We start from the raw sequence: 26,818 nt of genomic DNA, 5'->3' as shown, positions 1-26,818 counted from the left end.
GCGTGCGCATGTTCGTGCGCTGAGGCGCTTAGCATTCATGTGGTCTTGTTCGTTTTGAATGGGCTCAAGAACGCAGCTGCGCTATTGTTCGCAACGCCATGAGCACTACGTTTAAAGTTTGCACATCCGTGCGCTGTGGTGCATTAAAGCACAGGCGCAGTTTTTGTAAAGCAACACATATACTGTATACCGGCGTGTGATAGTAGGCTTCCTTAACCTGCATTAACCTCTTGCTTACAGGGCACTTAAACCCCCCTCCTGCCCAGACCAATTTTCAGCTTTCAGCGCTGTCACACTTTGAATGACAATTGCGCGGTCATGCGATGCTGTACTCAAATGAAGTTTTTATCATTTTTTTCACACAAATAGAGCTTTCTTTTGGTGGTATTTAATCACCACTTGGGTTTTTATTTTTTGCTAAACAAACAAAAAAAGACATAATTTTTTGAAAAAATCAAAAAAAACAAACGTGTTACTTAGTTTGTTATAAAGTTTTGCAAACGGGTAATTTTCCTCCTTCATTGATATTCGCTGATGAGGCTGCACTGATAGGCACAGATAAGGCAACACTGATAGGCACTGATAAGACAGCACTGATGGGCACTGATAAGATGGCACTGATGGGCACTGATAAGACGGCACTGATGGGCCCTGATGGGTGGCACTGTTGGGTGGCACTGATGAGTGGCACAGATGGGTGGCACTGATAGATGTCACTGATGGGCACTGATAGGTGGCACTGATCAGCACTAGTTGGTGGCACTGATGGGCACTGGTAGGTGGCACTGGTAGGTGGTATTGAAAGGCAGCACTGGTGATGAGGCACTGATTGGTGACATTTATAGGTGGCACTGTGGGCACTAATAGGTGACACTGTGGGCACTCATGGGTGGTACTGTGGGCACTGGTAGGTGGCACTGGTGGGCACTGGTAGGTGATGCTGGTGGGCACAGAAGCCTCTGCAGAGGCTCTCCAAGATCGGGACTGATGTCCCTCTCACAGCCGCCGGTGATCAGAGGAGAAAAAATAGTCGATTACCTGCTCTGTTTACATCACATGATCAGCTGTCATTGGCTCGCTGATCACAGAGCGCGCTGTGCGCGCCCTGCGGGAGGCACGCAGGCCGCTCGAGCACGGGAGGACGCCTATGGAAGCCCTCCTGGCAAATTGAGTCCACGCTGTAGCCGTCTTTCGGCTATAGCGTGGACTCAATTTGCTCTCCTCTCCTCATGCTGTGACAGCGCATGAGGAAAGGAATGCCGATAACTGGCAAGTTTGTTTACATGTGATCAGCTGTGATTGCCTCTTTACCCAAATCCGTGATCAGCTGTCTATGAAGCACACATGGTTTACAGAGCACATGGGGAGCATGGTTCTGGAAGGACGTCCATGGACATCCTCCTGCTGAGCATTCTTTTTTGCCGTGATCAGTGAGGTAGCAGCATTGGACCAAAACAAGGTCCACCTACACTATACCTTCATTACAAATTATCATACATTTCCACTGGCCTCCAATGTAAGGAACATTCTTCTCACTGATCACCAATGTAAGGGACATTCTTCCCACTGATCACCAATGTAAGGAACATTCTTCCCACTGATCATCAATGTAAGGAACATTCTTCTCACTGATCACCAATGTAAGGAACATTCTTCCCACTGATAATCAATGTAAGGAACATTCTTCTCACTAATCACCAATGTAAGGAACATTCTTCCCACTGATCACCAATGTAAGGAACATTCTTCCCACTGATCACCAATGTAAGGAACATTCTTCTCACTGATCACCAATGTAAGGAACATTCTTCCCACTGATCACCAATGTAAGGAACATTCTTCTCACTGATCATCAATGTAAGGAACATTATTCCCACTGACCCCCAATGTAAGGAACATTCTTCTCACCGATCACCAATGTAAGGAACATTCTTCCCACTGATCACCAATGTAAGGAACATTATTCCCACTGACCCCCAATGTAAGGAACATTCTTCTCACCGATCACCAATGTAAGGAACATTCTTCCCACTGATCACCAATGTAAGGAACATTCTTCCCACTGATCACCAATGTAAGGAACATTCTTCTCACTGATCATCAATGTAAGGAACATTATTCCCACTGACCCCCAATGTAAGGAACATTCTTCTCACCGATCACCAATGTAAGGAACATTCTTCTCACTGATCACCAATGTAAGGAACATTCTTCCCACTGATCACCAATGTAAGGAACATTCTTCTCACTGATCATCAATGTAAGGAACATTATTCCCACTGACCCCCAATGTAAGGAACATTCTTCTCACCGATCACCAATGTAAGGAACATTCTTCCCACTGATCACCAATGTAAGGAACATTCTTCCCACTGATCACCAATGTAAGGAACATTCTTCTCACTGATCACCAATGTAAGGAACATTCTTCCCACTGATCACCAATGTAAGGAACATTCTTCCCACTGACCACCAATGTAAGGAACATTCTTCTCACTGATCACCAATGTAAGGAACATTCTTCCCACTGATCACCAATGTAAGGAACTTTCTTCTCACTGATCACCAATGTAAGGAACATTCTTCTCACTGATCATCAATGTAAGGAACATTCTTCCCACTGATCACCAATGTAAGGAACATTCTTCCCACTGATCGCCAATGTAAGGGACATTCTTCTCACTGATCACCAATGTAAGGAGCATTCTTCCCACTGATCACCAATGTAAGGAGCATTCTTCTCACTGATCACCAATGTAAGGGACATTCTTCTCACTGATCACCAATGTAAGGGACATTCTTCTCACTGATCACCAATGTAAGGAACATTCTTCTCACTGATCACCAATGTAAGGGACATTCTTCTCACTGATCACCAATGTAAGGAACATTCTTCTCACTGATCACCAATGTAAGGAACTTTCTTCTCACTGATCACCAATGTAAGGAGCATTCTTCCCACTGATCACCAATGTAAGAAACATTCTTCCCACTAATCACCAATGTAAGGAACATTCTTCCCACTGATCACCAATGTAAGGAGCATTCTTCCCACTGACCACCAATGTAAGGAACATTCTTCCCACTGACCACCAATGTAAGGAGCATTCTTCTCACTGACCACCAATGTAAGGAACATTCTTTCCACTGACCACCAATGTAAGGAACATTCTTCCCACTGACCACCAATGTAAGGAGCATTCTTCTCACTGACCACCAATGTAAGGAACATTCTTCCCAATGATCACCAATGTAAGGGGCATTCTTCCCATGAATTTCAACAGAGGCTCCTTGCATGGAAATTATTTGAAGGGTTTCTCTGGGGTAAAGGGGTTGAGAATGGCTGCTTTAAAGGCTTCATGAAAGCCACAGAAAACACAATGAAAGCTTTGAGAATGCTTTGCATTAGCTTGCTGAATATACTGCTCTTCTAGGAACTGAAGCCTACGTGAACAAGGCCTCACTGCTACCCCTTCATTAATTGCCGACCATTTTAGTAGCATTAAATAACCTACAAAAAATAGGTATTGTAAGCCTGTCTGGCCCACTTTGTACCAGTGGCACCCCCACCCAGCAGTCACAAAAAAAAATGTAAAAAGGTCCCTTTAAAAAAAAAAATTGAAAAAAATGTTCTTTAAGTGCACTGTGCTCGGGCACCGGACACAGTGCACTATGGGAAGCGCCACGTCAATGCAATCACGAGATTGCAGACAAGGCACTTCATTTGCAGGCTTTTGACCAATATAAAGCGCTGAGCAGCCTTCGCCCGCAGTATTACTACGGGCGGGAACTGTGTTGTTCAAGCAAAGAGGTTAATTCCGGTTTCCCTGTTCCAGGGAAACCGGAAGTGACGTCCGCAGCTCCATGGAAATGCATGGCTCGAGTGAAGCTGCCTGTAAGGTAAGTAAGTGAGGCTCAGTGCTGCATTTGATGGGGCAAAGTGAGGCTGCATTAGATCGGGCACAGTGAGGCTGCATTAGATGGGGCACAGTGAGGCTGCATTCGATGGAGCACAGTGAGGCTGCATTCGATGGAGCACAGTGAGGCTGCATTAGATGGGGCACAGTGAGGCTGCATTAGATGGAGCACAGTGAGGCTGCATTAGATGGGGCACAGTGAGGCTGAATTAGATGGGGCACAGTGAGGCTGAATTAGATGGGGCACAGTGAGGCTGCATTAGATGGGGCACAGTAAGGCTGCATTTGATGGGGTACAGTGAGGCTGCATTTGATGCTGCATTTGATGGGGCACAGTGAGGCTGCATTTGATGGGGCACAGTGACGCTGCATATGATGGGGCACAATGGCTGTAAAAGATTGGCACAGTGGCTGCATAAGATGGGCACAGTAGCTGTATTTCATGGGGCACAGTGGCAGCATTTGATGGCACAGTGGGAGCATTTGATATGGCACAGTGGCTGCGTTTGATGGGCACAGTGGCTGCTTTTGATGGGCACAGTGGCTGCGTTTGATGGGCACAGTGGCTGCGTATGATGGGCACAGTGGCTGCGTATGATGGGCACAGTGGCTGCGTTTGATGGCACAGTGGCTGCGTTTGATGGCACAGTGGCGGAAAATTGATGGGCGCAGTGGCTGTGTTTGATGGTACAGTGGCAGCAATTGATGGGCACAGCGGCTGCATTTGATGGCACAGTGGCTGCGTTTGATGGTTCAGTATGGCTGCAATTGATGAGGGGGGTTTCAGAATTTTTCAGTTTGTGCCCCCCCAAAAAAAATTTTGAGCACCAGCCGCCACTGCAGTTTGTACCCTATAGACTATTGGTGATCTCAGAATAGAGGACATGGAGTGGTGGGAATTGTTAGGACGAGTCTCTTGCAGAGTGCTCAGCCAATGTATAGTGGAAGTAAGCTTTCAGTCTTCACATTGCTTGCTGTCTCTGCATTAATTTGGAGCTGGAGTCATATGTAAGCACCCTTTCCTTCCTCGCCAGGACAGACATCTCTTCTTCCCTCCCCCTCCTTTCCTCTCCCCTATGGTCTCAGGAGTCAGTTGTCCTCATCCCTGGCGCCTCGCAGACTCACAGATGACAAGGCAGTGAGGTGAGCAGAGAGATGGACGTGATGTTGGGTGAGGAGGGGGCCAGTGGGCAGTGTGGGGGGCAGAGGGCAGAGTCCTGAACACCAGGGTATATATTCCATAGGGGTGACCCCATGCACCACATTCACAAGCAGCAGCTCTAGAAGATACTCAACATGTCCCCACCAGGGTGCTCCATCATCCTTCTGCTCTTCCTAGCAACCTCAGGTGAGCTCAGCTGACCAAATAGAACTTGTATCTTCTGCTTTTCACAATGCTTTTTCTATGACCAAAAGCTGTTTTTTATGCATTTAAATTGTCTTGTTATTGAATTTGTTTTTCACATTTTTTTTCTTTTTATTTTTTTTTACATGCAATTCAAATTTTTCATGTTAGTTTTGTCAATTTTTGGAATTTTGTGGAGTTATTTTATGTAGCAATATTTTAATTTCTCAGATAAATATTTTTTTATCTTTTTTATTAGATTTCCACTTTTTTTTCCCTGCTTTTTTTGGCACACAATTTAATATTTTAATTTTTAGTTTTGTAAATTTGGAATTTTGTGGAATGATTGTATGTAGAAATATCTCTAATTTCTCAGATAAATTATCCAATTTTTTTTATTCAATTCAGTTTCCACTTTGTTTCTTTTTTTTTTTTTTTTTTGTGTGCACAATTTAAAATTGAAATTTTGTGAGTCTTCAAAATGAAGATTAAGTTATGGTATAATTGTATGTTTATTATTTAGCGTGGTACTCTGATTTAAAAGATTTATGTAGCACAATTTTATGGGACTGTGAATGGTGTCAGCGGCTGGAAATGTATTTTTATTTAAATTAACCGGTTATGGTAGCTCGCAAGATTTTTTTCAGTTATTCACTTCGAAATACAGTCCTTTGCTAGTTTTGTCAATTTGGAATTTTATTGAATTTTTATATGTAGCAATATCTCTACTATCTTGACTGTACATTTTTCTATCTTCTTTACTGAATTAATTCTCCTTTTTTTTTTCTTTCTTTCTTTTGCCACAATTTAAACTTTTAAAGTTTTAAACTTTAAATTTTTCATTTTACAAGTCTCCACAACGTCATTTTTTGTTCGTTTTTCAGTTAGGAATATTGGTAAATTATTATATGTAGCAATATCTCTGACATCTCAGCTGTCCTGTACATTTTCCTACCTTTTCTATTTATTTTCCACTTTTTTTTCCTTTTCTTTCTTTTGCACACAATTAAAAATGTAATTTTGCTAATCTTCCAAATGCTATCTATTGTTAGTTTTGTCAATTTGGAGTTTTGTGAAACTACTATATGTAGCAATATTTCACCAGTCAGATAAATACTTTGTGAAATTATTATATATAGCCATTTCTCTAATATTTCATCTCTCAGATAAATATGTCTCTCTTCCTATTGAGATAATTTTCCAATTGTTACCTTTCTTCACATTTAAAATGTTTCTTTTGCCAGTCTTCAAAATGTACATTTTGTTAAATTTTGTTAATTTGTCAGATAACATCAAAGCCACTTTCAGGTACTGCTCAGCTAAAGGTTAGCAAGTGTGTGGTTGGTTCCTAAGGGTTTTATTTTATAATTGGGGTAGGTTGATAGGGATTTGATATTTATTTGTTCAGTGGTTTGCTGTTTCAGTTTTATTTATGCACTTTTTTTTTATTGTTTTTAGTTGCTATGGGTTACAGCGTAGCATTCTAGTTAGCTGCTGAGGAAACATAAATAGATATATTGTAATAAAAAATGACATCTGTAGGGTGTACAATTCAAACCTGTACATTTTGGATCTCTTTCATATTTTTCTTTTTTTATTATTATTATTATTATTATTATTATTATTATTATTATCATAATCATATTACATTTCGATTTGTGATCCAATGATTCTGGGTTATCTATTTAAAGGGTCAGTTCACCCAAAAGTGATATTTCAGTTGTAAGTTGCCCTTGTTTTCTTAAATGTATCTGATACTCCAACAGCAAGCTCCTACTACCATCATTTTCAGTTCTGTTCCTGTAACCTGGGATTTTCTAGTGTCTCTTTGTGTGTTCCAGTTCCTCTTATTACATTCTTCATACTATAAAATAGTTCAGACCCAGAAATTCCTCATAATAGGCACAGCAGGTATACAGACCCGGGAACTCAGCACAGGGATGGTGGGAACCCCTCATAATGGGCACAGCAGGTGTATAGACCCAGGAATTCAGCACAGGGATGGTGAGAACCCCTCATAATGGCCACATTGGGTGAAAAAAAAACTTGGGAAATTAACACTTGGATGGTGGGATTCTCTCATAATGGGTACACTTGGTGTGCGAACTTGGGAACTCAGCACAAGGATGGTGGGAGCCCCTCATAATGGGCATAGCAGGTATACAGACCTGGGAACTCAACATAGGGATGGTGGGAACCCCTCATAATGGGTATTGAAGGTATACAGACCTGGGAACTTAGCACATGGATGGTGGGAAGCCCTCATATTGGGTAAACTAGGTATGCAGACATGGGAACTCAGCTCAAGGATGGTGGGAACCTCTCATAATGGGCACTGAAGGTATGAAGACCTGGAAACTCAGCACATGGATGTGGGAACCCCTCATAATGAGCATAGCAGGTGTACAGACCTGGGAAATCAGCACAGGGATGGTGGGAACTTCTCATAATGGGTACTGAAGGTGTACAGACCTGGGAACTCAGCACAGGGATGGTGGGATACCCTCATAATGGGCACAGCAGGTGTACAGACCCGGGAACTCAGCACAGGGATGGTGGGATACCCTCATAACGGGCACTGAAGGTGTACAGACCTGGGAACTCAGCAGAGGGATGGTGGGAACCCCTCATAATGGGTAAAGTAGGAGTACAGCTCTGGGAACTCATAAATAGTCACATAGATAGGAGAAACTGTCTGAAGGTTGAAACCCCCAGCATCTGAAAAGCTGAAATATCAGTTCTAGGTGGACCGGCTGGCCCCCAAGGACTATAGACGTTGATGCAAAAAGCCTTTGAAGTCTCCATTGCACCCCTGCGACCACCAGCAAATCAAAATATGATTAAGAGTCATATCACAGACAATTATCCATTATATAAAATGCAGGCAATGGTGTTGATTTACTTTAAAAGTGTAGAACTTGAACACCCAATCACGTACAGGGGAATTGATAAAAAAAAAATATCGGATTTTGTTTTGCACGCAATTGGCCGCTTGTTGAACCCAGCTGTACTGGGTGAACATTCTCCGCTGCTTTAGTAAATCAGCCTCAATGAATGAAAACACCAGCAGATGCTCGGCCCACGTGGAGTGGCAGAATAAAAGCGCCGGCAGGACAATCAGCACAATCCGCCGATCGAGGCTTGTACTGGCCGCCATCCAAAATGGGAAAAGAGGAAAGAATTCCGAAAGCATTTCCTACGGTGGTTAACCTACTTTTGATGCACGGAGTTTTCCTTAAACACTTCCTCTTGTCTGTTTCTTGCTTTGCCGACTCTTAAAGGGTCCGCGCAGAAGAGTTAGAGAAAAGACTCAGCATAGGGATTCCATCCGCCGGGAAAAGCCGATGCGTTTTGGAGGTTGGAAGAGTTGCCCTTCTTCAGGGCCGATAGAGCTTGTTTTTGCTCTAGATCAGATTTAATTCCTCTGTTTTTATCCATATATATCTATATACAGCATGTATCATATATACTGCAAAAAAAAAAAAGGCTAAAGCTATCAATGTCATGTAAATTGCCAAACAGGGGCAAAAAAGTCAAGTAAAACCCTATTGTGTACTCCATGGGCTCTTTTACATTTGCAGCAGCCGTTGCCCCTCCTTGGAAAAGTGAGGGCTGCAGCATCTCCTTTAACTCTTAAGAGGCTTCACCTCCAGGGCGGTTGAGTGGGTTGTGTCTGATGGCGGTACTGCCCCCCATAGGTGACAAGGGGTATTATTTTTTTCCTGGTCACGGCATGTGTACAATCCCCTTAGAATGTTGTGTTAGGTTTGGAGAGGGGGGGGGTGTTTAACTGCCTATTTATACTGCCCCGGCCACAAGTATTAATGAGCATTATAAGGCAAGGGTCTCAACCTGGCGGCCCTCCAGCTGTTGCGGAACTACAAGTCCCATCATGCCTCTGCAATGTGAGAGTCATGTTTGTAACTGTCACCCTTGCAAGGCCTCATGGGACTTGTAGTTCTGCAACAGCTGGAGGGCCGCCAGTTTGAGACCCCTGCTATAAGGGTGGGGGGCGCGTCTATTCTCTATCATATCTGTAGTTTTCTCTACGGACTATTTAAAAAAAGTCCTGAAAGTAAAGAGCTGGCAGCTATCTCCTACCCTGTTTCCCCGAAAATAAGACCTAGCGTGATTGTCAGTGATGGCTGCAATATAAGCCCTACCCCCCAAATAAGCCCTACCCTGTTTCCCCGAAAATAAGCCCTACCCTGAAAATAAGACCTACAAGGACTTTGACTAGGGCTTATTTGGGGGGTAGGGCTTATATTGCAGCCATCACCGACAATCACGCTAGGTCTTATTTTCGGGGAAACAGGGTATATAACTCCCATTTAAGGGCTGGTTCACACAAACGTTGGTCTCTGAAGAGCAATCCGTGTTCAAAACGCTCTTCAGAGAGGATGTGACAGAAGCTGAGGAGGCTTGAATTGCTTTAACCCCTTGATCGCCTCACTAGTGCACGGGGTCAATGCCGGGACAAGGTCACCTAGAGCCCAGGGCGAACATGCCAAACTGCGACACCCCAAGATCTATGAGCATTATGTGTCAGCAAAAATCCCCCCCCCCCAGAAAAAAAAATTGGGCACTAATCTGCATGATTACCCTCTAAGCATGAACCCCCCCTCCTCCCAGTACAAATCTGCCCCTCTGCTGAAAGTACCCCCTCGTAGCACAAATCTCTGCCCCCACTCTGTCCCCCAAATGCCCCCGCCCCCAAAAAAAAGATCACCCCCCTCCAAGCACAAATCCTCCACCCCTCAAATTTCCCCTTTGAGTATACATTCTCCCCTCCTACTCCAAATCTCCCCCTCCTAGCACAAATATCCCCCCTCCTAGCACAAGCACCCCCAATCATCCCTAGCACAAATATCCCCCCCATCCTCTTAGCACAAGGACCCCCAATCATTCCTACTAGCACATAACCCCCCCCCCCCCCAAAAAAAAAAACAATTCTTCTAGTTCAAATCCCCAAATCGACCCTTCTAGCACAAATCCTCTTCTCTCATTCCCCTCCCAACGCAAATGACCCGGAATCACCACTCCTAGTACCCCCCCCCCCCCCCGAATTTCTCCTCCTAGATCAATTCTTACCCCCCACCCCCTGCTGCCTCACAACACAAATCCCCTCCCCCTCTATCTCCTTAAGGTGCCACAACCTCACATGCTGGCACTGTGGCCCAGGGCATCTGCCCCTCCTGCCCACCCCTTGTTCCGACCCTGCACACGGCTTCAGGGCGCTTACAGAGCACCCCCATTCACTTGAATGAGTCATGTTCAGCCGGTGCCACGCAACATGGGCGTATAATTCCTGCCGCAGCCACAAAGCTTTAAAACCGTGGCATGTGTACAACCCCAGCAGCTGCCACTGCAGTAGTGGGTAGCCTTTTCGGTGGGGGGGGCAGTAAAAGCACATCTCAACCACAGGGTTTTACAGCCCCCCAAACTCTTGTGTGAACAAGCCCTGAATCAATGGAAGATACAGTTGCAATGAATGTTCAGTGAACGCCACATTCACAAAAAAAGGTAGAACTTTTATTCCTGCAGTTTAACGAGTGAAACTGAGTTTCCCCTTAAAAATTTTAGTTGAATGCAAAACTGGTATTTTTTTTTTCGCTAAAGTCACTTCCCTCATCCCTGCCCCTAGTGAAAATGCCACTACGGTGTTTCAATTGCATGTTTAAGGTACCTGCAAAGCCTGGAACATAAATTGGTCTGTGCAGTCTTTAATGACATGTATCGCCCACAAGGCTCCCGCTGCCCGGGGGGTACCATGTAAGCATTGGCCTAAGCTTTTCGGTCACATCACAGCAGGTTCTTTAAATTATTATTTAGGAAAATTAAAAATGCTTTAGTCGTGCCGAGACGGGGAGGGGTGGGGTTTGCGATTTTCAATTTTGCATTTTGATTCTATTGGGTGACTCGGGAGAAATGCCAGAATTGCCGGGCGGCCGGTCCAAGGCTCACAGAGACGACACAGAATTGCTGTTTTTACTCTGATCTCTGTATGGTCCGTATTGTGAGACTGTCTCAGGATATTTATTCTTTTTGTGTCTTCCAGGGTATTGTGCCAAACCTAAAGTGGAAATCATCCCATCCAATGGAGAGATCTTTCTGGGAAAAGAGCAGAGCTTCATATGCAAATGTAAGAAAACTCCATCCGACGCACGTTGCGCGTACGCCGTAAAGCAGGGGTAGGCGACCTGGGGCCCTCCAGTTGTGGCAGAACGACAAGTCCCATGAGGCGTTGCATGGCTGGCCGTTACAATTACTCCCAGAGGCATGATGGGACTTGTAGTTGTGCAACAGCTGGAGGGCACCCAGATTTGCCTACCCCCGCCATAAAGGGATGCCGAGGCTGGGCGAGAAGGGAGTTAATGCTTGTATCGTCAGCGCCATCTAGTGGCCAAAATGCAGAATAGTTTTCTGAAATATCTCTAAGGGAAAGCTATACTGTATGTTGGCCACTAGATGGAGCTGATAATAAAGGTGTGTGTGTGTGTGGGGGGGGGGGGGGCATTTAATTCAACTTACATAAACTTAAATGAATGCTTCTGACCTTTGTGCAAAAAATGTTTTATAATTAGATCAGTGGCCTCCAAACTGCCGTTATCTGGCCCTTTGGGCTTCCCACTGACACCAACGACAGGGCAATAATTCCATGTAGAAGAAACTGCGGGGCCAGATATGGTACTAATGGTACTGGAAGCATACAGTTCTACAATAAACCCCCTTTTTTTAGGGCAATAATTCCTGCACTGACACCAACAATGGGACATAACCCCTCCCACTGATACCAACAATGGGGCATGACCCCTCCCATTGATACCAACAATGGGGCATGACCCCTCCCACTGATACCAATGATGGGGGACTATTCCTCCCACTTATAGAAATGATGGGGCACTATTCCTCCCACTGACACCAATGATGGGGAACTATTCCTCCCACTGATAGAAATGATGGGGCACTATTCCTCCCACTGATACCAATAATGGGGCACTATTCCTCCCACTGATACCAATAATGGGGCACTAATAATTAACCCATAGGCGTGCGCAGGGGGTGTGCTGTGCGGTGACGATTCCCACTACTGCCCAGACCCCCCCCCCTCCTTGTTGGCCCCCCCGCCCTGCAGTGCTGCTGGCTTCCCTCCTCTCCTCTATGCTGCTGCAGGGGATGTTTCAGGATGGAGAGTGGGGGAAGGGGCTAGTAAATATGTAATTTACTGGCCCCTTCCTTTTCTAAATGAACACAGTGAACACACTTGCTCACTGTGTCCATCCATAACTGAAGCATAGTAAACAGTGTCTACTATACTTCAGTTTTAATCAACAGGAAGCCACTCAGCACAGCGCACTTCCCTTTCATTCACTGCCCAGTGCAGCTCAGGCTGCAGAGAAAGGCATGTGTGCTTGAGCTTTGGGGTGCACACCCCTAATGCAATGTGCTGCGTACACCTATGGATTCCCCTAATATCAAAGATAGGACATTGTTTACTCCCACCGATGCCAGGACATTTCCTACTCCCACTGGCTATGGCCCAGCCCCCCTAAAGTCTGAGGGACAGTAAACCCTTTTATCAGAAAGTGTGGAGACCCCTGAACTAGACAATGTGATCGGGCAGACTTTCCTGGGGGCATAATAACTCAGGGATGCCAAGGATGGGCAAGAAGGGGTTAATGCCTGTATCATCAGCTCCATCTAGTGGCCACAATGCAATATAGTCTTCTGAGAAAACTATACAGCATTTTGGCCACTAGATGGAGCTGGTGATACAGGCATTAACCTTTTATACAAAATACAGGATATTTCATTCAGCTTGCACGAACGTTTCTGACTTTTGTGCTATGAAACGTTTTATAATTAGACCCCTAAAGGAATCTGTTTCTAAATGTTTTCACCCAAGAGTCACACAACTTTCTCCCAGGATATACACATTTCTTTCCAATTGAATCCAATGAGAAAAATGTGTGAAGGCAGTGTCGAAGCTTGCTTAAAGTTTGCTAACATCTCGTTTAACCCTTTCATGGCCAAATCTTATTACAGCCTAAATGCCCAGATCACATCTAGCAGTGTCGGTAAATGACCTCAGATTATTACGACTGGCCCTCGTGGTGATCACATGCTCGGGAACCGCACCGATTAGCACTGATCTAATGCTGGTCATACACTATACGAAAAATCGGCCGAAAAATCGTTCATATAGACACTTCGTTCGTTTTTCGGCAAGTTAATGGGCACAAATGGATAATCGTTTGTGACGTTTTTGTGGACAAAGAAACGAACGGCAAGTTTGGAAAATTTCCGTACGCTAAATTGCAAGGTTAATGTGTTTCCCGTCCGAACTGTCTGCACTAGATATATGTAAAAAAACAACAAAAAAATGATTTATTTATGTCCACTGAAGGATTTATCGGTCATTACATGATGGCACGATCGTTTGCGGTCACGGTTCGTTTTTTGAAAATGGGTTCGGCCGATTTTTCGTATAGTGTATGGCCAGCATAAAGCTTTGCGGTTGGGAACTTTAAAGCTGTCTTGTTCGGATTTCGATAACGACTCTTTTCTTTGGACAGCATCGGTGGAGGCAACAATGAAATGGCTTAGCGGTGACGACGACGAGGAGATCGAGGATGAACTGGGGCGGTACAAGAAAGAACTCATCGATGAGACTACTCTGACGCTGCAAGTCACCGCATCCAAGGTTGAACCTGACCGCATTATCAAATGTCAAGCCGAGACCGAGTCTGGAGAGACGACAAATACCGAGATCAAAATCAGGATCATTCGTAAGTTCTACCCCACTACGGGGCAGCTCATACCAGAGGACTAGCAGTAGTGGGGAAAGGGGCGCTTGCCTTTTTAGGGGCTTTTTTTTTTGCCAATTTTTTTACATTTTGCACTATAGTTTACACTGCCTGCATTAAACGTACAGCAGACTACAGGCAATACTACACTGCCGTTGGGAAAAAATGAAAAACAATTTTTTTGCCCCCCTTTATTAATAGGTGATACAGCAGAGAGACAACTCTCATTTTATTCATTGTTGTATCTGCTGTACAGATCTTAATTTGGGTGCCAACATAGATTACAGAATAAATACACTTTTCTGAGGTGCCTACAGAGGCCTAATGGTGGTGTCCTACATATTTAAAAATGTATGCAACTGAGACTTCTGTTTTTTATCTACATGTGACATGATACCTCTAAATATGACTTGAGACCTCTGTTAGGTGACCAGAGACCTCTACCTGTGATCTGGGACTTATATTATCAATCTACATGTGACTTGAAACCACTGTTTCATTCTGCATTAGACCAGAGACCTCATCATGTGACCAGGGACCTCTATGAGTGAGCTCTACATATGACCTGAGACCTCATCATGTGACCTGGGACCTCTATGAGTGAGCTGAGTCCTCTACAGGTGACCTGGGACCTCTATGATTTAGCTGAGACCCCTACATGTGACTTGGGACCTCTGCAAGTGACCTGAGACCTCTGCATGTGACCTGGGACCACTCTGAGTGACCTAAGACCTCTATGTGTGAGATGAGACCTCTACATGTGACCTGAGACCTCTATGAGTGACCTAAGACCTCTATGTGTGAGATGAGACCTCTACATGTGACCTGAGACCTCTATGAGTGAGCTGAGACCTCTACGTGTGACCTGAAACCTCTATTTGTGAGACAAGGTCTCTACATGTCACCTGGGACTCCTGTGTGTTACATGAGACCTCTACATTTGACCTAAAACCTCTGTGTGTGAGATGAGACCTCTACATGTGACCTGAAACCTCTATGTGTGAGATGAGACCTCTACATGTGACCTGAAGCCTCTGTGTGAGATGAGACCTCTACATGTGACCTGAAGCCTCTATGTGTGAGATGAGACCTCTACATGTGACCTGAGACCTCTGTGTGTGATAAGAGACCTCTACATGTGACCAGAGACTTCTACCTGTGACCTTAAACATCTATGTGTGATATGAGACCTCTACATGTGACCTGAGACCTCTATGAGTGAGCTGAGACCTCTACGTGTGACCTGAAACCTCTATGTGTGAGACAAGGTCTCTACATGTCACCTGGGACCCCTGTGTGTTACATGAGACCTCTACATTTGACCTGAGACCTCTGTGTGTGAGATGAGACCTCTACATGTGACCTGAAGCCTCTGTGTGAGATGAGACCTCTACATGTGACCTGAAGCCTCTATGTGTGAGATGAGACCTCTACATGTGACCTGAGACCTCTGTGTGTGATTAGAGACCTCTACATGTGACCAGAGACCTCTACATGTGACCTTAAACATCTATGTGTGATATGAGACCTCTACATGTGACCTGAGACCTCTATGAGTGAGCTGAGACCTCTACATGTGACCTGGGACCTCTATGAGTGAGCTAAGACCTTTACGTGTGAGATGAGACCTCTAAATGTGGTCTGAGACCTCTACATGTGACCTGAGACCTCTATGAGTGAGCTGCGACCTCTAGATGTGACCTGGGACCTCTATGATTGACCTGAGACCTCTACATGTGACCCGGGTCCACTATGAGTGATCTGAAATCTCTACATGTGACCTGAGACCTCTGTGTGTGAGATAAGACCCCCTACATGTGGCCTGAGACCCCTACACATGACCTGAGGCCTCCTCATGTGACCTGTGACCTCTGCATGTGACCTAAAACCTCTGTTTTCCATCTACACCTGATTTTTTGAGGCCTTCATTTTCAATCTACATGTGAGCCGAGACCTTTGTATGTGACCAGAGACCTCTACATGTGAGCTGAAACCTCTACATGTGAGATGAGACCTCTGCATGTAACTAGAGACCGCTACATGTGAGCTGAGGACACTGCTTTCAATCTACATGAGACCCTCTATGCTCAACCCTCTATGTTCCAGAAGCCTCTGGAAGGCAGGGGAGATCAATCGAACCCACAGCCTGTGAAACCCAGAACAGCCAGAAGCAATTGACAACTGCCCCACTGATTACAGAGGAGCCAAAAAAACTAAACTTACCTACATCCTACCAACCTAACTAGGAGGGTGCTACATACAGTACACGTGACCTAAGGCCTTCATTTCGTTTTTAATGTACATGTGACCTGAGACCTAGACCTGAGACCTCTGTTTGCATTCTGCATTGTCTGTACGGTAGATGTTACATTGATGTTGTTGACCAATATTTCACTCCTTTCATTGTATCTTTATACAGAGAAACCAACTTTTGTGAAGGATGTGTCAGTTACCAAAGTATTTAACGCCGACTCTGACGCTAAGCTGCCGTGCGCTGTGGAAGGCATCCCCACACCGCAGGTCACCTGGTTCCGCAATGACATGCCCGTCCCACTCTTACCAGGTCAGTCCGATATTCTGACAACCCAGGGAAACTTTCCATTTAAAGGGACAGAAATCCTTCACATTGACCAGGGCACGTTAACCAGAATGGTTTTGCAACCAACACTGCTCCCGATCATGTGACCACTGTGACAGCCAATCACAGTGGTCATGGGATCAGGCAGACCTTCCTCCCCCCTGCCGGGGCATAATAGCTTAGTTAAAGGAATGCAAGAAGAGGTTAATGCCTGTATAATCAGCTCCACCTAGTGGCCAAAATTAATACATTTTTCTGAGAAAACTATACTGAATGTTGGCCACTAGATGGCGCTGATGATACAGGCATTAACCTCTTACACAAAATACAGGATGTTTCATTCAACCTGCACGAATGCTTCTGACATTCATGCAACAAATGTTTTATAACCACACCCCATTTCTAAATTTTTTCACCCAAGAGTCGCATAACTTTCACCAAGGATTTACACACATTTTTTCCAATTGAATCCAACTGGAAAAATGTGTGGATCTTACAGTGATATAAAGAGACCCTCAAGTCAAATTCAAATAATACTGCTTGCTTAAAATAAAAAAAAATATATAAAAAGATGCATCAGTTAATAATATTGATTTATGTTGATTCTATCTGCCTGGAGCTTGGCTTTAACAAGCATGTGTGGATTTTGTATTCATTGTACAAAATATTTTTTTTGTGCTTAGGTCATCTTTCAGCGACCCGGGACGGGACCCTGACCATAAGCAAGATCCAGCTGTCAGATGCCGGAATGTACTACTGCCAAGCTTACATCCGAGAACGCAATGAGATCGAGCACAAGAACGTCACCGTCACTGTCAACGGTAGGGCTCTGCCTTTTTCTTCCACCTCCTCCAATTTGATGTGGAAATCCATTTGTTCTGGCTTTAACCGCAAATCTCTCTTGTTCTCCCGTAGCGGCTCCGATGGTCACCTTTGAGGAACCTTTTCCCAAAATCACTTCCAAATCCAACGCCTCATTCACCTGCTCTGTGACCGGACACCCCAAGCCCGAGATAGTCTGGAAAAAGTAAATACCCCTCGAGTTCCCATGTGTAGAGGGGTGCCGAAAGTAGACAGGCCAACACATTCCAACCTTTCAATGGCAACAAAATTACTTCATTTTAATTTATTGACAGAATACTAGTTTATTGCACTGTGGTGTATAATATAGGACCATACAAGTCAACGCAGCAGAGGAGCTTACACTTTAATGTCCCCCCCACAGTCACACACTATTATTATTATACATTTATATGGCTCTGACATATACCACAGTGCTGTACAGAGAACACTGACCCAGTCACATCAGTCTCTGTACCAGAGGAGCTTACACTCTAATGTCCCCAACACAGTCACACACTATTATTATACATTTATATAGCTCTGACATATACCGCAGCGCTGTACAGAGAACACTGAACCAGTCACATCAGTCTCTGCACCAGAGGAGCTTACACTCCAATGTCCCCTCCCCCACAGTCACACACTGTTATTATTATTATACATTTATATAGCTCTGATATATACCCCAGCGCTGTACAGAGAACACTGAGCCAGTCACATCAGTCTCTGCACCAGAAGAGCTTACACTCTAATGTCCCCTCCCCCACAGTCACACACTATTATTATATATTTATATAGCTCTGACATACACCGCAGCGTTGTACAGAGAACACTGAGCCAGTCACATCAGTCTCTGAAGAGCTTACAATCTAATTTCCAATCATATATAAAGCATACACAGACTTGGATACATGCATGTGGAAGCCAAATGATCTATCTATCTATCTATCTATCTATCTATCCCATTACATTAGGCTATTTCTGTCTATCTGTATCAATAAATGACATTTCTATCAATACATTACATTAATTATAAAGGTACTCTTTCTATCCTTTCTTTCTCTCTTTCTATATACTGTAGATAGAATATAATGTGTGTGTGTGTATATATATATATAAACACACACACAGTATATTCTATCTATCTATCTATCTATCTATCTATCTATCTATCTATCTATCTATGTCATCTATCTATCTATCTATCTATCAGTCCTATTGATGGACAGATTGGTCAGCAACTTGAACAAAAAAGCTCATTTCTGGCATGCTGCCTGCAGGGGAGAAGAGGTGGTCAGCGACGATGGACAGAAATACATCTTAAGCTCTAATGGTCTTCAGCTCTCCATCACTGACCTGGCCAAGGACGACGAAGGGAACTACACCTGCTACGCCAGCAACAGCTTGGGACAACAAAGCACAACCCTGACCCTGGAAGTCATCGGTACGCTTCGCCTGTGTACACATTACACCTCGAATAGACACCTTACAAGTATATTGGTCCCTTTTTTAGCATCACCCCTTTAATTCCCATATAAGGAAGCTGATTGGTTTCTATGCAGAGCTGCACCAGATTTTGCACTCTCCGGTTTTAGTAAACCTCCCCTTTTGGGCACAGTAAAAATATATATTTTACAGTAAACTATTTGTTAAAATTCTTAGCCCAGCACTTGCAGTTTACAACTTGCAATGCTGCCGGCTCCTGCTCTCCCAGTGCTGCTTCCCTGAACTTCCGGTCTGCACAGGAAATCATTAACAGTGGACAGTGCAGTCTGGAACCAGTATGGAAGGGGAGGGGGGGCAGGAAAGCAAAGTCAATCTAATTCAAATGGGGCCCCTCAACCAGGGGACCCAGAGTGAAGAATCCACAGATAAAAAGTCTAATGAGAATGCCAGACTAAAGATCAAAAGAGAACAGAATCTTTAAATATCGGCATTTGTTTATAACAAGAAAATATAAAACCTCCAACGCGTTTTGGCGGCCCATTTGTCTACCCCCCCCCCTTCAGGGCTGAAAGATCATACCTTGTTAATGGCTCAAGTATTTGGATGTTGTCAGGTGGACTCAAAAATGACACAAAAATTCATTACTTAAAGCAGGGGGTCTCCAAACTTTTGAAACAAAGGGCGAGTTTATTGCCCCTCAGACTTTAGGAGGGCCGGACTGTGACCAGTGGGATTAGAAAATGGTTTCAGTTGAAGGAATAAATCCTCATCTTTGGTGTCATGGGAAGAATAGTGCCTGATCTTTAGTATCAGTGGGAGGGAACGCCCCCCATCATTGGTGTCAATGAGAGGAATTGTCCTCATCGTTGGTGTCATTGGGATGAATAGTGCCCCATCACTGGTGTGAATGGGAGAAATAAGTCCCCATCACAGGTGTCACTGGGAGGAATAGTGCCCCATCATTGGTGTCAGTGGGAGGAAAAGTGCCCCATCATTGGTGTCAGTGGGAGGAACAGTGCCCCATCATTGGTGTCAGTGGGAGGAATAGTGCCCCATCACAGGTGTCAGTGGGAGGAATAGTGCCCCATCACAGGTGTCAGTGGGAGGAACAGTGCCCCATCATTGGTGTCAGTGGGAGGAATAGTGCCCCATCATCGGTGTCAGTGGGAGGAAAAGTGCCCCATCACAGGTGTCAGTGGGAGGAATAGTGCCCCATTACAGGTGTCAGTTGGAGGAACGGTGCCCCATCATTGGTGTCAGTAGGAGGAATAGTGCCCCATCACTGGTGTCAGTGGGAGGAATAGTGTCCCATCACTGGTGTCAGTGGGAGGAATAGTGCCCCATTACAGGTGTCAGTTGGAAGAACGGTGCCCCATCATTGGTGTCAGTAGGAGGAATAGTGCCCCATCACTGGTGTCAGTGGGAGGAATAGTGCTCCATCACTGGTGTCAGTGGGAGAAACAGTGCCCCATCATCGGTGTCAGTGGGAGGAAAAGTGCCCCATCATCTGTGTCAGTGGGAGCAACAGTGCCCCATCATTGGTGTCAGTGGGAGGAATAGTGCCCCAAGGGCCAGGTAAATGCAAGCAAAGGGCCGCACTTTGGAGACCTCTGATTTATAGGAAGAATAGGGCACTTTTCACTGTTTATTCTCTAAATAATTTATATTAGTGACTAATTCCTAAAAACACTCAATATTTGAGTCACGCGTTGACTATTTTATGTTCTCTTGTTACGGAGCAACACCAACATTTAATGATTTTAGAGCTCTTTTTGTTGGAGGAACACATTAGACCTTTTATTAGTTTTGTTTGCTGTCTGTGTGACTCTCTCTATTTATCCTGGTGACCTTTGTCAAGTGATGGGAAATATGAAAACTTAAAGTGGTGAGGATAAATCTTCCAATGGAGACACCGACTATCTGACACTAATATGATGAACATGCAAGACTAAAGCAATATATATATATTAGGTTGATGGGCGATGGCAATAAGGCTTCATGATGAAATGTCTAGATATACATTGTAGCTATATGGAGACCTCTAGTGGTCCTTTGAGGGAAGGACATTTTATATTATTGTGTTTTGATGCTTTATCAACTTTGTATCTAATGATTTTTTTTAACAAACTAATTATAATAAATGACAAGAAATCTTTTTAATAAGAAGGAATTTGATGACTGCCTTACCTGCAAAGCACTAAAACAAATGCAAGGGTTTCAAACTGATCTCCATGTGTCCCTTTAGATGCTCCTCGAGGAGTCGGAGCTGGTGTGGTCGCTGGGATCATCTTACTTATAATATTGGGGACTCTGCTGGCCGTGGACCTGACTTGTTACAGGACGAGACGCCGTGGCTTCCTCATGTTCCTGTCCACCAGCATACTGGGGAGACCGGCGCCAAGGGTCAAGCTGGAGGACGACCTCAAGTAAGTTTCCTTCCATCATCTCCACCTGCTGCACACCTACTGACAGCACCATGGACAGTTCCATGTCTACAGCAACTAACCAATGTGTAGAGGAAGGTCCCTTCAATTTGTGATGATTGACTGCAGAATTCTGAATTGTAACTTGCACAGCCTTTACTGCCAGCAGTAGACTCCGTATTTGGGCTTGTGGCTACAGGCTCTGGGCTTGTCAATGGCATCCAATGGTATCCAATGGCATCCAATTGAGAAGCATCTGAGATCATTTGGAATTCAATGTTGGGGTTGTGCCTGTACGTCAGGGGTGTCAAACTCAATTTCATTGCGGCGGCATCGGCATTATGGTTGCCCTCAAAGGGACAGTTGTATCTGCAAGACTTGATGTCCAGGGCACCCCCTCCCCTCTCCTTACATCAGATGTCAAGAGCCACCACCATCAAAAGTCAAGAGCCCCCCACCCTCCCTTACATCACAGTGCACCCCCCTTATCTTGTGCTGCTGCCAGGAAGAAGCTGGGGGCAGAGCTGAGAAGCAGAAAGTGCAGGGTCCTGGGGGAGGACCAGAGGAGGGCAGGAGTCATCTGAATGCTGAGACCAGGGGAGGTGTAGATGCTTGGGTGCGGTGGCCGCACAGAGAGGTGCAAGATCTGGCAGAGGAGTTCTGTTCTCCTCTCTGCTGCCAACTGCCGAGATGGGGGGAAGGAGAACAGACACGAGCCTCTCTGTGGCTGCATGGAGTTGTGCAGTATCTGGTGGAGGAGTTCTGTCCTCTCTGATGCTAACTGCTGAGACAAGGTGGGGGCAGATATAAGGGGGGGGTGCTGCAGGAGAGTTGCGAGGGCCACAAAAAATGGCCTGGTGAGTCAAATTCGGCCCACGGGCCTTGTGTTTGACACATGTGCCATAGGAGGAGCAGTCATGTCACTTAAGTCAAGAGAACTGATTGTCTAGGGCAATGTTTCTCAACTCCAGTCCTCAAGTAGCCCCCAACGGGTCTAGGGCCTTGATGGTAGAAGACCCACGTTCTGCAACCTCGTTCCTGAACACACAGGGTCCTAAACGCCTGTACCACTTGGTAAAGCGCTGAGCCTTGTCCAGTCGCAGCAGGCCATAGACTTTGACAGGCTGCCTGCAGCGGGGCTGGACTCTGCGTCGTGGGCACCCAAGCACCAGGAGGAACGCACTGCAGCTGCGCCCATGTTTAAGGGGCCTCAAGGGTGTATTTAACAGACTAAAAGGGATCAAATAGGTTAAGTCCATTATTAGGGTTTAAACAACAATTGAAATTGTGGTGCAAACAAAGGCTAATGCACCATCCACATGAGTTAGCCTTTACCCCCCCCCCGCCCCCCCCAGATAAATGTAAAGATATGCTTGTGTAGCATAGGTAGTTCATAAAATGTTCATAAGAAGTTCATAAAAATCTCATAGGTGTTGTACTTCAGTAGGCAGCTCCACCTGAGATAGGAACAAATCTCTGAAATTACAAAAAAGGAACACAAGGGGGCACCAGCTAAGTGCAGCATTAATCGCAATAAACCCCTCGATGCTGCACTTAGTCGGCGCCTCCTTGTGTTCCTTTTGTTTTCATTATTAGGGCTTTCATACGCCCACCCCCCCCCCCACCCCCGTCCAATTCACTTACATCATTTTTTTTACCTTTATAGGAAGGGGACCTCCGACAAGAGCCACGTGGTAAATATTTCTGGCATTGATGCCTGACACCTCCCAAAGTTGATGTGGACACAAGAGGAAGCGGCGGGATAAAAATCCAAACTTTGTACAGAGACGTTCAGAAATGTCTGAGAGACTTCTGTAAATAAATCTCACTAAACACTAAACACGACCTTCAAAGATGTGTTCGTCTCTCGAACTACCTGAAGATAAAACCGATTTTTTTTTTTGAGTGGACAGATCAAAAACCCCATTGTGATGTGTTTTTTTTTTTTTTTTTGTTTTCAGAAGGTCAGTCCATACTCTTCCAGCACAGTCCCATTTTATTTTTTTACAATATCTAGTTAGTCCTCCATCCTGTTTAGAATTAGGTAGAGCCAGAAGAAAGCAATCCGGGTAAAGGGTCTTCAGGAGAACTCGGCCCCAAGTCTATGCAACGACATGCCATCCCACCAAGTGCTCCACAGGTACTGAGTCATGGCGGCAGCTGTGTAGATTGGAATTGATCTGCATAGCGGAGGAGGGGGCACCGTGAGAGCCAATTGCACTATATGGCATGTCTACACAAGGGAGAGGACAACACAACCGACCATCTGATCACTTTACTGACAACTGCCTCATATGCAAAACACAAAGAGGAGCAGCAACTGTCAATGAGAGGCGAAGCCAGGGGTCAGTTGCCAGTCCAATGGCCAAGAAACGAATCAAGAGAGCCTGTCTTCACAGCGGTAGGGACCATCTGGGGTTGGAGGCTTCCACTGCATTCGTTACGGGACAGAGCTCCCCTGTTGTACTGTGACCGTGGACTAGCACAGCCGTTTACCCTCCTGAAACTAGCACAGGCATTAGCTCCCTAAAGCTAGAACAACGTTTAGTCCTGAGAACAAACTAGCATAAGCTTTAGTAGACTTGAACTAGCATGGCTTCTAGAGCCCTGCAACTAGCATATCTTTTAGTACCTCAGAACTAGCAGAGTGTTTAGTACCCTGGAAGTAGAACAGCCTTTTACCCTGTTTCCCCGAAAATAAGACCTAGCGTGATTGTCGGTGATGGCTGCAATATAAGCCCTACCCCCAAATCAGCCCTACCCTGTTTTCCTGAAAATAAGCCCTACCCTGAAAAGAAGACCTACAAGGACTTTAACTAGGGCTTATTTGGGGGGGTAGGGCTTATATTGCAGCCATCACCGACAATCACGCTAGGTCTTATTTTCGGGGAAACAGGTTAGTACCTTGGAAATAGCACAGCTTTTAGCACCCTAGAACTAGCACAGCCTTAAGCACCTTTGAATTAGCATAGCCTTGAGCCCCTAGAACCCACATGGCCTATAGGTGCCTGGGACTAGCACAGGCATTAGCATCCTGGAGCCTGCACAGCATTTAGTACCTCAGAATTGCACAGCTTTTAGCACCCTAGAAATAGCACAGCCTTACGCACCCTAGAACTACTATATCCTTGACAACCTAGAACCCACATGACCTTTAGTACCCTGGAACTAGCACAGTCTTTAGCATCTTTGAACCAGCACAGCCTTTAGTACAGCCTTAAGCACCCAAGAAGTAGTATAGGCTTGACCCCCTAGAACCCACATAGCATTTAGTACCATGGAACTAGCGCAGCTTAAGCACCCTAAAACTAGTAAAGCCTTGACCCCCTAAAGCCTACAGGGCCTTTAGTAACCTGGACATATCCCAGCCTTTAGCATCCTAGAACCAGCAGAGCCTTTATTACCTCAGAATTAGCATGACCTTTAGTTCCCTAGAACTAGCACAGCCTTAACCATCTTACAACTAGTATAGCCTTGACGCCCTAGAACCCACCTGGATTTTAGTGGCCTAGAACTAGCAAAGCCTTTAGAATCCTAGAAGCAGCAAAGCCTTTGGTACCTCTGAATTAGCATAGCCTTTAGCACCCTAGAACTAGCACAGCCGTAAGCATCCTAGAACTAGTATAGCATTGACCCCCTAGAACCCAGCTGGCCTTTAGTGGCCTGGAACTAGCAAAGCCTTTAGCATCCTAGAACCAGTGCAGCCTTTAGTATCTCAGAATTAGCATGTCCTTTAGTACCCTAAAACTAGCACAGCCTTAAGCATCCTTCAACTAGTATAACCTTGACCCCATGGAACCCACCTGGCTTTTAGTGGCCTAGAACTAGCAAAGCCTTTAGAATCCTAGAAGCAGCACAGCCTTTGGTACCTCTGAATTAGCATAGCCTTTAGCACCCTAGAACTAGCACAGCCTTAAGCATCCTAGAACTGGTATAGCATTGACCCCCTAGAACCCACCTGGCCTTTAGCATTCTAGAACCAGCGCAGGCTTTAGTACCTCCAAATTAGCATAGCCTTTAGAACCCTAGGACTTGCAAAGCCTTAAGCACCTTTGAAATAGCATAGCCTTTACCCCTTAGAACTCACGTGACCTTTAGTAGCCTGCAACTAGCACAGCATGTAGCATCCTAGAACCAGTTCAGCCTTTGATACCTTGGAATTAGCACAAACGTAAGCACGCTAGAGCTCTCTGAGCCACAGCACCCTAAAAACTCTATGCCCTTTATTACCCTAGAACTAGCTAAACCAGCACAGCCCCTAGAAGCTATCACAGCCTTAAGCAATCCTCCGCTGTGCCAGGTAAAAGCTATGCTGACAGGTTCTCTTTAAATTAAACTAAATAAAACCACTTCCAGACTTTTTGGTTTATTTTACTTATTTATTCAATTGTTTTCTCCTCTCTTTAGCATTTAGAACACTTGGTAGATTATGTATATATATCCCCTTAGTTAGTTAAAAACTAAAAGCATTGCTTTGTTTTTGCTCTTTTTTTTTTTTTCTTGATGTATTATAAAAAGATACTTTTTAGAACAAATGTATATTGTTCTTCATTGCTCCTTTTTAATATTAATTTTGAAAACAAGAATTAGTTACAATGGAGGGAGACTTTTGGGGGAAATATTTATACTTAGTAACAGATGGGGGGAGATCAAGACTCACTGGGGTCGACAGTTCCATCTAGTGGCCAAAATCAAGTATTATTTCTTATTGATGTATTTCAGAAAAAAAAATACCACATTTTGGCCACTAGATGGAGCTAAAGATCATAGGAAATTACTATTTTGAGAAAAATAGGACCAGAATTTGGCAAGGTTGGGCCAGTGCTTGCCACATTCCGTCCAATGATTTCATTTATAAATGAACCCCTTAGTGTTCATTTTGTAAATATGCTACGGGTCGAGCTGTCCAGACTTGTTACAATGTGTTCGTACAATCTCGTTGAATACTTAAACGCTCCTTTCCATCGATATCAAATTAAGCAGGCTCCCGTGTAACATAGCGGTCGGTAGATCGAGAAATTAATTTACAATCAGATTGTAACCTGCGTGTGGGCAGCTTCAATCTCTTTATTGCTGGAATAAATGACAAAATATTTTATCTTGGGAAATATAGGAAAAAGATTCAATGTAACTGTTTTATTTTAACTTATTCTTTAACTCTTTATTGTAACTGTTTTGCTGATTATTTTTGAAACATGTTGCTTCAAACATCCAATCATGTTCAAGCTCCTACTTTTTTTTTAATATAAATTCCCCCTACACACGATTGGTTGTTTGAAGCGAACGCTCTCCGAAGAGAGGAGACCAGTGACTCCTATAGAAAATGATCCCCTTATTGTACAGATTATAATGTGATGTACATAGACTATGTATTGACTGTTATGTGGAAATAAGTCTGATAGATTGAATTAAACATTTCTTTGAGAAAAAAAAAAATAATAAAGAAATCATCTCTCTTA

The 26,818-nt window shown here is 44.6% G+C and overlaps 1 protein-coding gene across 1 annotated transcript; it reads left to right on the top strand.

Annotated features, from left to right (window-relative positions):
- The first annotated feature begins 5,049 nt into the window (after window positions 1-5,049).
- Window positions 5,050-26,818, top strand: LOC141110322 (neural cell adhesion molecule 1-like). Its single transcript, XM_073601622.1, has 9 exons — window positions 5,050-5,265; window positions 11,321-11,404; window positions 13,839-14,051; window positions 16,489-16,632; window positions 17,331-17,468; window positions 17,563-17,674; window positions 18,771-18,934; window positions 21,182-21,362; window positions 23,026-26,818. The coding sequence occupies exons 1-9, from the start codon at window positions 5,214-5,216 to the stop codon at window positions 23,078-23,080; spliced, it is 1,143 nt and encodes a 380-aa protein (XP_073457723.1). The 5' UTR covers window positions 5,050-5,213; the 3' UTR covers window positions 23,081-26,818.

The sequence above is a fragment of the Aquarana catesbeiana genome, linkage group LG10 (genome assembly GCF_042186555.1).
Source record: "Aquarana catesbeiana isolate 2022-GZ linkage group LG10, ASM4218655v1, whole genome shotgun sequence".
NCBI classification, from domain to species: Eukaryota; Metazoa; Chordata; class Amphibia; order Anura; family Ranidae; genus Aquarana; species Aquarana catesbeiana.
Note: the sequence above shows the minus strand (reverse complement) of the source record. Positions and strands in the feature narration are given on the sequence as shown.

What these genes read in the sequence shown, in the direction of transcription:
- LOC141110322 (XM_073601622.1), top strand. Translation starts at nt 5,214, where the DNA reads ATGTCCCCACCAGGGTGCTCCATCATCCTTCTGCTCTTCCTAGCAACC. An exon ending in GATCAAAATCAGGATCATTC is followed by an intron (nt 14,052 to 16,488) that starts GTAAGTTCTACC and finishes ATCTTTATACAG; the next exon opens with AGAAACCAACTTTTGTGAAG. An exon ending in CCCGAGATAGTCTGGAAAAA is followed by an intron (nt 17,675 to 18,770) that starts GTAAATACCCCT and finishes TGCTGCCTGCAG; the next exon opens with GGGAGAAGAGGTGGTCAGCG.